The sequence below is a fragment of the Patella vulgata genome, chromosome 9 (assembly GCF_932274485.2).
Source record: "Patella vulgata chromosome 9, xgPatVulg1.2, whole genome shotgun sequence".
In the NCBI taxonomy this organism is placed as follows: Eukaryota; Metazoa; Mollusca; class Gastropoda; family Patellidae; genus Patella; species Patella vulgata.
In genome coordinates, this window is record NC_065887.2 from 1,679,228 (window position 1) to 1,692,402 (window position 13,175).

At 36.2% G+C, this 13,175-nt stretch overlaps 1 protein-coding gene across 1 annotated transcript in view; it reads right to left on the reverse strand.

The window, feature by feature from the left end:
* Positions 1-215: 215 nt before the first annotated feature.
* LOC126832468 (uncharacterized) overlaps positions 216-13,175 on the reverse strand; it is a 135,437-nt gene continuing 122,477 nt past the window's right edge. The window contains exons 131-140 of the mRNA XM_056103230.1: positions 12,838-13,023; positions 11,531-11,617; positions 10,364-10,692; positions 9,202-9,779; positions 8,397-8,511; positions 7,002-7,278; positions 5,521-5,727; positions 4,686-4,849; positions 3,889-4,006; positions 216-3,368 (exon numbers count right to left, since the gene is read on the reverse strand). Coding sequence (XP_055959205.1) covers positions 3,177-3,368; positions 3,889-4,006; positions 4,686-4,849; positions 5,521-5,727; positions 7,002-7,278; positions 8,397-8,511; positions 9,202-9,779; positions 10,364-10,692; positions 11,531-11,617; positions 12,838-13,023 — 2,253 coding nt within the window. The 3' untranslated portion in view covers positions 216-3,176. The remainder of the gene's footprint in view (positions 3,369-3,888; positions 4,007-4,685; positions 4,850-5,520; positions 5,728-7,001; positions 7,279-8,396; positions 8,512-9,201; positions 9,780-10,363; positions 10,693-11,530; positions 11,618-12,837; positions 13,024-13,175) is intronic.

Sequence of the window (13,175 nt, forward strand, 5' to 3'; positions counted from 1 at the left end):
TGCGCGTAGGGGTCTTGAGCAGTGGGAGGAAACCGGAGAAAACCCACGAGGTTGGACAGGCGACCCTACCCCTTGTCACGTACAACCGGGGATTTGAAACCACGCCAGTCGACTCAATGACAGACTTTATGATACAGCGCGCGCACGCTAACCATTCAGCCATCCAACCCCCCATCTTGCGACGGGATATTTACATAAAAGAAAAGCCATGAGAATAGAAATATAATATTTATTATAGTTTGATTCACATAGTATCAGGTTTTATAAATAATACATATGTAGGTCAGTCTCGGTATTTACAACATCAATGACATAAACTATACAACTTCATAAAGAAATATCACAATTTATTTAAAGCTTCACAGATTCAAGGCTTTTTGATCAACAATCTTACGCAAAGGCGATTGTAAAATAGAAAATCTCGGTCAAAAGATAAAAAAAACCCATGAAATCATTTTATTACAAAATAATATTTTGTGTTGGATACAGTTAATTGTGTTAGAAACTGCAATGATCCTAGAAAACGAACATGTATAACGCTGTTGGCGGAACAAAATTGATAATGGAAAAAAATTAAAGATAAGGGAGGTGGATTTGTGGTTTCCTACCTGAAGTATTTCTACTGTTAGGTGGTTCGAGAATATTCGAACCGGTTATTTGTCCCTTCAATTTAATTATCTTGTTTAGGGTATATGAAAATAATCGACTTCAGGCATAATATTTAGCTTCGGTCTATTTCTGAAACAGATTTTTCCATTTAATAAGCACCTGTGGTCTTGAGTTGAATCAAAATAACTAAATGAATGAAAAATAATCACTCCTGGAAAAAACAATGGACGGAACAGATTACTAATTTAACGTTTAACAATATAGAGATATATAATATAAAAAAAACAAAAAAAATATTCCGCTTCTCAGATAATCCCTTCAAACACTCCAATGTGGAATGAAGGTTTTTATTTTTGTGTTTTTATTTTGTTAAAAGGATCAAGTTACTACTGGGCTAAATGAATTCTCACATCACATTTCAAGGGACTACATTTTATCTCATATGAAAATAAGGCTTTTCCCCCATCTTGATTCTAAGGCTATTTTAGAATCCTTACAGTCTATTTTTCACCATGATTCTTCTTTGTTTGCCAAAAGAAATCATTTCTTGCCACATCCGATCCAACACAAATTTATAATAATCCAACACTATTTTCATGTAGAATTTAGCACAATCAAAATTCATTTGAAATGACCCGCCATTGTGAAAGTCTCGTCTGCGTGCAGCCAATATTCCAAATTTAGGAATAGAATTTTACTGTGAACGAAAATTCTTGCTGTACTTCAATTATGTATTAATCGATTTTATGTAATGGTTGTTTATGTATCTTGAATACATAAACTTAAGTGGTATCAACAGGGTCTCATGCACTTCAAATTTTTACTTCCTGTAACTGAAGTAAAACATTTATCTGTGGTAATTAATGTAACTGTTTTTATTTTTTGAAATAAAACAGGTCATGTCGCCCTTTTTAAAGGACATTATTGGTGTCAGTCATTATCACATGTGTGATAGAACTGGTTAACGCTTTCCAAATATAATTTTAACAGAGATCATTGCTACGATAGATGCGTAATCAAGATTTCTACAAAAGGAAGTGACGAACACAGAAGGAAAACACAAGTTATCCTTCTATATGAATGACTGAAGTGACGAGTGATAACAGTTACGCGGGCGAATTTCTGCTCACTAATAATTCCTTCGAAGAGCAAAAGTTGTTAGGTGAGACTGTGAGAGGATATCTGACAATTCAAAAGTGATAATGACTGACACCAATATTGTCCTTTAAGTGATGCAAGAGTATCTGAGAATCAGAATATTTTTTTTAAGGCCTTACGTTAAAATTTGGAATAGAAATGGACGGAATACTGTATAACAGGAACAAATAAGTCACCTGGACGGAAAAAAGTATGTTCTTGAACTTTTACAATTATTACAACTTATATAAAATATATTTACATAAAGTATAAAAGCTACATTTTAAATGGACGAGAAAATATGTATATTTTCAAACAATTGCATCTCAGAGTAATTATATAAACATTTGAAAACAATAGTAAATAATTGCAAAGGCCCAAAGTTCCACACACTGTGAAATAATATACATATATCGGTAAATTACTGAGGTGCAGGTTATATATCAGAATAAATATCAACATATATAAAATTATACAAAAATAAAAATTATAAACATTTGATTTAATTATCTGTTTCATCGCTAGATTTAGATGAAAGCGGGCACTAGGCTATTTCACTTACACGGCCCCTTCCCAACCCCCGTGACTATAGGGAAGTGAACACTTATGAGGCCCCTCGAAATCCCAACCCCACGACTATAGGAAGGTGAAAGTGTCTTTTAAATACAATTCAAAAATAAAGTGATTCAGATTTTCCTCCTCAGTCAAAGGTCAACAAACCAGGTCAGAGGTCAACAAGCCAGGTCAAAGGTCAGAGACTGACCACAGGAGGAGATATTTTCATTTAAAACAAATCACTAAAAAATATTTAACAGAGGAGAAATAAATTAAATATTAATTTTTTTTTTTATATGAAAAACAAACGTGAAATATAAAATACATGTTAATATCACAGTATTGCTCAATAAAATAGGCACTTTATAAACCTCCATTTAAATAATGTCGTCATTCTCATTAAAGATGCATTATGCAAGAGCTTAATCTGTCTATTACAGGTTTTTATATGTGGCTTCAAATGTTATATAAACTAGGATTTAGACATTTATTAACACGACAAGCCTATAATCAAGTCCCTAGATCATCGGATGGTCGTGATTTAAATGGATTTAAACATCCACATGATTTAAAAAATTAATGATAAAATGGACAATGGAGGCCAAGTCTCAGTCGCAAAGTACCTTGCAAAGATAATGAACGAGCTTTGCTATATTTCAAACAGAGATAAGTTCACCCAGAATAAAGTAACTTGAATGAAATTTTCAATATATTCATTATTCATTTTTGAACTATTATAGCAAGAACGACCATCTCTTTATCTAAATCTTGCATACATGCATCTTTAATATGTACATAAATATATATATATATATACAAACAAATCAATTCATTTTAATAAAAGTTTATGGAAATGAATAAGCACTTTGTTCAATTTACTTCTTGGATTTCATGGTCTTTTCTTTTTGTCTCATTTCTGTTTCGATAGTCGCTAACTGTTTTAAAAGGTCAGTACGTTGTGATGCCAAGGTCACAGTTTGTTTTCTTAATGTCTCGATTTTTTCGCTGTCTTTTCCTTCCGAGAGATTCTTCAAACTATCTCGAACAGCCGATTCCGACTTCAAAACCTAAAATAGAAATTAAAAGTTTAGTGATAAATGGAGAAAGAGAAATGGGTTTAACGTCCACTCGACACAAACCAGGTCATTTCAGGACTAACAAATGGTTCAATTTTATTTCAATAATTCGCTTGCGCGTAGGGGTCTTTAGCAGTGGGAGGAAACCGGAGGACCTGGAGAAAACCCACGAGGTTGGACAGGCAAACCTACTCCTTGTCACGTACAACCAGGGATTCGAAACCACACCAGTTGACTCAATGACAGACCTTATGATACAGCGCGCATGCACTAACAGTTCAGCCATCCACCCTCCCCTCCCCAGCGGAGATACAAACTAGGAAGCCAGACAAGAAACATGTTTTCACTTTGCCCCCAATAAACTTGAAATTTGCTTAGGAAAGCTGATTTCACTTTGCCCACTTAAAAACAAAAATTTACCTAAGAAAGCAATTTAAAACTAGCAATTTTATAGCTGTTATTACTTTGCCCCTCAAAGACCAAAATTTGTCCCTTAAAATCTAAGATTTACCTGAGAGAGTTGAATGTTTAGATCATCAGCTCGTGTCTGAAGTCGAACAATCTGGGAATCTAGGAGATCTCTAGGAGTAGCAGGTAGATTCACCAAACCCTTGACTCTATGAGTTGGGCTGAAAACAATCATCACATATTGTTAAACATACATTATGCAAGAGCTAAATCTGCCTATTGCAGGTCTTTCTTTAGGCCTGAAATGTTATAAAACTATTAGACATTTTTTTATTGTACCGTCTTTAGTAATGATGATGAAGGATAGCCTAAAAATTAAAAGCTAACATCTCGCTTCCGACTGGAGCAATTTGACTGAAATTTCCAGCATATTCCCTTTACAGCATCCATTCTTTAACGTCCACTTTAATGTGTGGGGCTAACACATGGTTCAATTCCACTTCAATAATTCGCTTGCACGTAAGGATCTTTAGCAATGGGAGGAAACCAAAGGACCCGGAAATAACCTACGAGGTTGAACAGACGACCCTACACCTTGTCACGTACAACCGGGGAATCAAAACTACGCCAGTTGACTCAATGACAGACCTTATGATACAGCGCGCACATGCTAACCATTCGGCCATCCAACCCCCCAACTATTATAGGGAGAACTGTCAACTCGTTATCTAATCTCCCATAATGCCCTTTAAGTAAATAAAATATACCCGACGTCAACTCCCACGGGTCTTTAAAAGGGTGTTTGATAAATGGTAATAAAACAGTTTCTCTACGAACGTAGATAAGCCTTAAACATAAAATGATAATTTATAATGAATCTATGATATAAAATCTGTGTACCTTGATTTAGGAGTAGATGTTGGACTAGTCTGTCCACGTAACTCCGACATTCGGCTACTTATAAAATCTCCAGATGTTAGGTAACCTCCCTTTGATGCGAGATATTGACGTAATCGTGCATTACTTGCCATACTCTCGTAACCATAGACACGCTGACTCATTCGCTGTAAGTAAAAATTGATTTATATTAAATAATATTAAATTATATCACATCGTTTTAATTGAATATGTTGTTCATGGCACATCAACACCAACCGGGCTATATTAAATTTACACCTCTGCAATTAAATAATGGAAAAAGAAGCGGGCACAGGATAATCTAAGAATTTAGTTAGACTTTCAATATCTAAGGTAAATGGACAGTGATCAAATACAAATAATCGCTGAAAATGGATCTTCCCTCAGCTTGGCTGGTGTAAATAACAATCAAGTCACATGATAAACATGGCTGCTTAAAATACATCTTCATAGCTTGGGGAAATTTCATTTCAATTAAAATTTTTTGAAAAGGATTTGAAGCAAACTTTTGAAAGATAAATTTGCTCGAATATGTTTTTAGTTCAAAAATATCATCAAATCACACAGTTGGTACATGGGAAGGCATCTTTACATAATCTACAAAAGTACATTCTAGCATGGATTAAGTGCCAAAATATTGAACATTGTACGAAAAAGAAAATGACGGTTTTAAGTAAGAGAGAATATTTCCATAGCTGTAAATGTAATCAAGGAACTTTAACCAGTACCCTAAAACAATTACCGCAGGCTTAAATCTCAATATTTTCTGTGAAGAAATAGATTTTAAGTACTGTGACCTTTAAACTTTTATTTTTACCTGATGTGAGAAGTCTAATCTGGTTGGTCCATCTACCTTCATATCAACCAATTCACCAATTACATTCAACTTGTCATCTGGTGTTCGTGTTCCTGTAAAGGCCTGTTCTAGCAGACCACGCCCATCAGTTGTTGGAGAGACTGATGGTAGAGAGGAGGTGTTGTTGGAACGAGAGAAGAACATATCCTGACAAACGACTCGTAGACACTGACAAATAGAAAAAATAATTTTACTTCTTGCAATAGAAACAGAAATAGAGATATGTTGTTGTAATGAAAGGAGTGTCATCCAATCAGCTTGAAGGCATCCAGAATAAAAACACACTTAAAAATAATATAAGGTCAGGCAAATTTCCATAAGGCCAAATATTCTAGAAGAAATGACCCATCATAGACTTTTACACCATACACAAAAAAACCCCAGGGTTCTTGTATTTGAGTGGTAAGGGTGTTTGGGCTCTATTCACAAAACACTTAAAACTAAAATAATTCAGACTTTTCATTGGTCCAGAGCTACAATTGGTACTTTGAATATAACGTCTTGTCCAATCAAAAGGCTGCATCTTAAGTTAGTTTAATGTTTCATGAATTAGGCCCCAGGACTATCAACTGGCGATAGCTTGAGTTCGAATCCTGACATAGGTGAAGAAGAATCTCTTCCCATTTGACAGGGGTAACTCCTGCAGGGGTGACAAGCAAAGGGGTGTCTAGTTATTTGATTTTACGCCCTCGTCTTTATTGTTTTTATACTAGTCTGTCCGATAAGTCAACAAAAATTGCATCAGATGGTATCTATATGTCAAACATATTTTTGATAGAATACTTATTGGTCTACCATAATTAGAAACAAGTAGAATAAGAGTTGAATAGAATAATGATATACTTGAAATGAACTTCAGAAATCATTGATAAATATTCTTATACATGAATCATATTATTCGAAACATGGTTATCTCCCTTTAGTCTCCAAGAAGAAATAATTCCATCTATGCATAATGGTTCTGTTCTACACAAAATGAAGGGTTTCGATTCCAAGTTTGTATGTGACAAGTAGTAGGGTGGCCTATCAAACGTGAGTTTTCTACCACTGCTAAAGACCCATACACGCAAGGGAATTATAGAAATAAAATTGTAGCCTATGTTAGTCCTGAAATGACAAACTTCTAATTCAAGCGAGATGGTTTAATGTTTACTTGAAACAAACTGTCATTTTGGGACTAACAAATTGTTCAATTTTATTTCAATAATTTGCTTGCGTGTAGGGGTCTTTAGCTGTGGGAGGAAACCGGAGGACACGTAGAAAACCCACACGGTTTGACAGGCAACCCTACTCCTTTTCACTTAGAAGCGCCGAATCAAAATCACGCCACATGAACCAATGACAGACCTTATCATCTATATTGCACACGTTAAACCATTCGTCCAGCCAACACTCCCTGAGAAAATTAAAGAGAAAGGGAATAAACTGAAGCATTGTATTACCTTGTAGAATTCTCGTAAGAAGAGGGCGTCGCCATCGTTGGTCAAATCACCAATCTTGATATGAGCCAATGAATGAAGGACTACTATTACAAATTCACCAATAGATTCCATTCTCTCTTTTCGTATAAATAAAATCTTTTTAGCATGTTCGTAATAAACTGAGTTACGGTATGCGTTGTTATGGTAATTGTTGTTAGGGAGATTAGAAGCAAGGAGTAGAGTTACATCAGGAGTATTGATGGCATCATGTAGCAGACGTACAATGAATACACCAAATCTGAAAATAAAATCAAGCAAAATAACATAAACGATCTTTTACGCTATGAAACAAGATGAGTGTGAGACAATAAATTAATTCCCTCTTCACATGCAATCATTTTACCAAACTCGTTCGCAGTAGAAATTACTATGAGAGAGAGTGAGAAATAGGGTTTAACTTCCACTCGACACAAACTAGTTCATTTTGCGTAAAACATATGGATCAATTTTATTGCAATAATTGGTTTGCACGTAGGGGTCTTTAGCAGTGGGAGGAAACCGGGGGACCCGGAGAAGCCCCATGAGGTTGGACAAGCGACCCTACTCCTTGTCACGTACAACCTGAGAATCGAAACCTCGCCAACTGACTTAATGACAGAATTTATGATAATATGCGCATGTGCTAACCATTCGGGTATCCAACTCCCAGGATACTTTATTGTCAGGCCAGAACGTTCCAAATTGACAGAATGGCAATCGCATGACACGAAATACAGTCCTAACAAAGTCCTGTCAGTCCCAATAACCGAGTTAGTGTGAATAGAATTACAACTTAATTAAACAAGTTTCCGGTTGTCGACTGAGGGATTGTGGAATCCCTGGAAAATTACAATATTGTGAAGGTTGAATTTCTAAAAGGAAAATCAGTCCATATATGTATCAGATGTGATGAATTGAAGATTTGCCAACATTTGGCAGACACAGAGGAAAATCTTTGGTTGGTTGGGCCTCTTTTTTCGTTGTTTTTTGATTTCACCTACTGTTGATATTTTGATTTTGTTTTCTTAATAAAATAAATTGCAGTACATTTTAGTGTGAATCAGTGATTTTAAAAAATAAGTAAATGAAATGAAATGCTTCGAACTGGGTTAATGAAGACTGGCATACGCCATACAGCGTGCTTTAAGGGAAATTTTGCCTAGGAAGCAGCACTACAACCTACTCTCATATCGACTTCTAATTGCCAAGGGATCTTTTAAGTGCACGCCAATGGAATGGGGACACAGAATATTAGTTTTTCATCCCAAACGACTAGACAGTTGTCCTTGTCAGGTCCTTCCGTCCTGCACCACTGACAAGGGGAAACCACGCCTGAATAATAATAATAAGTAAATAGAAGAAAAGAGAAATACGAACCTGTATATAACAAATTGACTGGCTGAGATGTTGTTGATATCTGTTGGTTCTAATTTACCTCCACACATCCACTGAGCATCTTTAACATCTATATACGATCTAGAGTAATCTCCCCCTGAAATAAAATAAATCATTTCAAATTTACAAATTATCAAATAGAGAGATAGAGCAATGGGGTTTAACGTCCACTTAACATAAACTCTGTCTTTTCGGGACTAACACATGGTTCAATTTTAATTCAATAATTCGCTTGCACGTAGGGGTCTTTAGCATTGGGAGGAAACCGGAGGACCCGGCGAAAACCCACAAGGATTGACAGGCGACCCTACTCCTTGTCACGTACAACCGGGGAATCGAAACCCCACCAGTTGACTCAATGACAGACCTTATGATACAGCGCGCGCACGTGCTAACCATTCAGCCATCCCCCACCCCACCACAGTCTCTTTGTCCCGTTAACAATTGTCAGAAGAAACATAAAGCAAAGATTCCCTGCCACTCATTTAGAAAGGAATACAAATTATCACCACTGTATTTGATAGAAACTCGTTTGTCGATAAAATGAAATGCAGTTTTACGTTCTACTTTTCTGCACGAATAAGACTAGTGTACATGGGATGGGACCTTGTTTTTGTTGTCCCATCTGAAGTACTAGACCAACTGAAATATCCTGAGGAACTTCTATGACCAACACTATGATCGAGCCTCCAACCTCTTGGTTACTGAGTCAGCACTCTAATCACTGAGCCAACATGTCCGTCTTATGGAAGTTTAACATCTGCAGACAAAATAAAATATCACGTACCTTGTATTTTATCAGTGGGAAGAGTTGAAGCTTGATTATCATTCAACATGGCTTCCAAATCATTGATCTGTTTAAACAGAGGAGAAGACATTAATAGATTCACCCAATCTTGTTCCATATTACCAGATGACATCAGGTTACTATTGACAACAGGAGCAGACGGTTTAACACTCTTACTGCCCTCTAGTGGTGAACTCTGTAACCTTTCTTCAGCTTGTTTTCTCCTTAATTCTGCTTCTTTATCCTGATTTGTGTCCAACAGAGTTTGTTTTTCTAATTTTGCGACTTCCATGTCATGCTTTCGTTTTCTACGAGCTTCAAGTTTCGCTTTAAGAGTATCTTGGCTTCGGTTTTGTTCCTCTTGAAGGTTTTTATTCAGTTTTTCGATGTTCATAGAATGTTCACGAAGAAGTCTATCTTTTTCAGCCTGGCTAGCATCTGATTGGCTGATCTCTTCTCTTTGTTTTCTGTTGCGTTCTTCAATCTGTTGTTTTTTAATTCGTAATTTTTCAGCTTCTCTTTCTTTCTGTCGTTCCATTTCACGCTTATGTTCCTCTTCCAGTTCTTTCTCCACTTTTCTAAAAATTAAAAAAAATAAAATATAACAGTTTAGCACTAGGAGAGAGAGAGAGAGAGAAATGAGGTTTAACGTCCACTCGCCACAAAGTCATTTCGGGACTAACATGGTTTAATTTTATTACAATAATTCGGTTGCGCATAGGGGTCTTTAGCAGTGGGAGGAAACCGGAGGATCTGGGGGAAAACCCATGAGTTTGGACAGGCGACCCTACTCCTTGTCACGTACAACCGGGGATTCAAAACCACGTTAGCACTAGGACCACTTTAGTACCGTAACTATGGCAACAAACCATCCGACACATAAGTTGAGATAAAATGAAATGGGGTTTAACGTCCTACTTTTCTGCACCGACTGGGCTAATGTGGTGTGAGCAGAATCGAGACATAAAGAATCGTTTCAACTGTGCTGATTGGTCAAGACCGAATTGTATTTAGTTTAGTATGACTTGTCGCCCAAAATTATCATATTTAATCATTTGCGACACTTTTAAAGGAATAGAGGAGAGAATACAATTTGTTAATGTTTGACCGAGTATCCTCCTTGGTTGTCAAGGTCAACCACCATGTTGTTCGCTCTACTTACTCTAATTGTTCTTTCATCAGACGGCGTTTCTCTTCTTCTTGTGCTCTTTGTTCTTCTTTCTGTTTTTGTAAATCGGCCTCCATTTTCTGTAAAACTTCTTCACGATATTTCTTAGCCTCTTCTCGACTTTTTCTAGCCTCATCTTCATATTGCTGTTTTAATTCATCCACGGGAGAGAACTCTTTCATAGCATTAGCAATTTCCTGAAGCTGTTTGTCTTTCATATCCAGACGTTTGTGGGTTTGCCTTATCTCTATTTGTTTCATTGTGTCCTTTTCTGTCTGGATGACCATATCTTTGGTCAAATTATCAAATTCGTTCAATAATTTCTGAAATAAATACAATTTTACAAGATATTGTGGGCCTCAAACTATAAATTTAAATAAAAGTAAGCAGTCAAATTAAAAGATCCAAAAATATCTAGAAACAAAAAATGAAGCCTGTTAAATGAGCTGTTTACTCGACCTTGCATGGATAGAGTCAATTCAATAGTATAACTCCAAAACTAGAAGTGTATAGTTTAACACCACCATGTCAAGCTACAATTACACCCCAAATTTCATCCCCGGGGCATCCCCTAGTGTACTCTACAACTCCCAAAAGACAAACAATAGATAGATTATTATTATGCTTTTAAACTACACAATAAATGTAAGAAATTGATATGGCTTCCAAGTCCTTCTCATTTACAGTGACTCATCATGAAATTTAGATGATTGTTTCATTCATTGAACATCACCTTCTACCAATTGGAATCCACAAAATTTCTACCAATTGGAATCCACAAAATTTCTACAATTTGGGCTACAAAACTATTTTCACTTTTACATTTTCCTGTCCTTTTCACAAACAAATTGCAAAAATAATAGATACATTTTCACTGGGTTTATAAACACTGGATGACTCGATCAACATTAATTTGAGACTAGACCGATCATTTGTTAGTAACCTGTCGAAGATTATTTTTAGTTCAGAATGTGGCCCAATCCCTCCAATTCTGTGATTCAATGAATGAATGAAATAGGGTATCATGGCTTCTCAGCTCCAACCGGGCTATATTGCACCAAACATATGGTGGTTGTAAATAGGAAACTTTAGTGAAGACACGGCTCCCCCCGGCCTCATCCCCATGCCCATATAAAGAGACCGATAGAAATAATCAGATACCTTGTGTTGTTGTTTCAACTGTAATTTTTTCCCTTCAAGTTCATCTTCAGACATCGAACCAGCATTGGCCACCAACTCCATTAATTCCTACAATAAATAATTCTTTATTCAAAAGGAAGTTGTGATGGTAATTCTTAATTCATAAACAAGTGGTGACAGTAATTCTTAAAGATGGGTTCCCGCGTACAAACTGGGTGATTTAATGGTATATATGGACCAAAAACATATTCAAACTAATTAATTTGTCATAATTATGCTTCAAATCCTTCTCAAACATTGTAATTGCAAAGGAATGCATTGCTAAAACCAGGTCATGTTTACGTCACGTCTTGGGAGTCAGAGGAGAATTCATTGCATACATAAGACGATGTTGTCTTTAATCGCTTACTATTTATTACAAATATCGAATCCTAATTAAATTCTCGGATTATCCACTACCCGCGTCTTTTTCCGTCATTTTTATCTCAGAAAGTATTGTACGTCTAACTCTTCATAAAGTTTATCAACTTGTACATCAAGCGCTCAATGTTCGCTTGTGACCTTTGACATCATGCGTGCAGAAGTTCCTAATCGTCGTGCTGTTGATTAGGGGAACCCCTACATTTTTGTCCTGTATACGCTCCATGAGTGTTTTTCGGGGAATCCAGTATTTTTCTAGTAAGATTGGATATCTCTACTTTCCATATATACCAAAATTGCCATACTTTTATTGGAAATAATCACCCGATAAATACTTTTCTGGGAACCCATCTTTAAGGAAATAATATAATGGAAACAAAACAAGATCATTCTGGAACTAACACCTATCTTTTTTTCCATACCCTGATTATGCACAGGATGTTTAACATGGGGAGGAAACCCACAATGGGGTTAGATCACACCCAAGTCATACAGGAATGGCTACCAAACTACAAACGTGCATGGAAATTCTAAATCGCACACTTAAACCACTTCTCCCCCATCCCAGTATAACAGAAAGAGAGAGAGAAATGGGGTTAAACGTCCACTCAACACAAACTAGGTCATTTTGGGAATAACATAGGAATTTAATTTAAATAATTCGCTTGTGTGTATGTGTCTTTAGCAGTGAGAAGAAACCGGAGGAACCGGAGAAAACCCATGAGGTTTAACAGGTGACCATACTCCTTGTCACATACAAGTGTCTGATTGAAACCATTTGGCCACCCAACCGCCCGAACAATAAAATAAACGACACTTTATCAGATTGAATTTGTCTGTGACATCATCTTAGATGGAAGCAGACGTAAAGTGTAACGTCAAGTCAAATCAGATCGATTTATTCTCACCTGTTCAAGTGATTGTACCAATCTTTCTCGTTCAGATTCTCTGTTCTCTTCTAATTCTGCTACACTCTGTTTTAGAGTAGCCTCCCTTTCTCTGGCTAACTGTTCTTCTAGATGTATTGCCTCCTTCATGTGGCGTTGACGTAACACACTGTAAATCATGTTCTCGGCTTTATGACCATCTTTGCCCTAGAAAATATTTTAAATATCATTTAAATTGTATAGATCATAAAATCATAGGCAATGTGTGAAAACTGAAAGGAGCATTATGGGAGATTAGATAAAGAGCTGACAGTTCTCTCTATAATATACTATTCAAAAAAAGTAGCGGATATTTGATT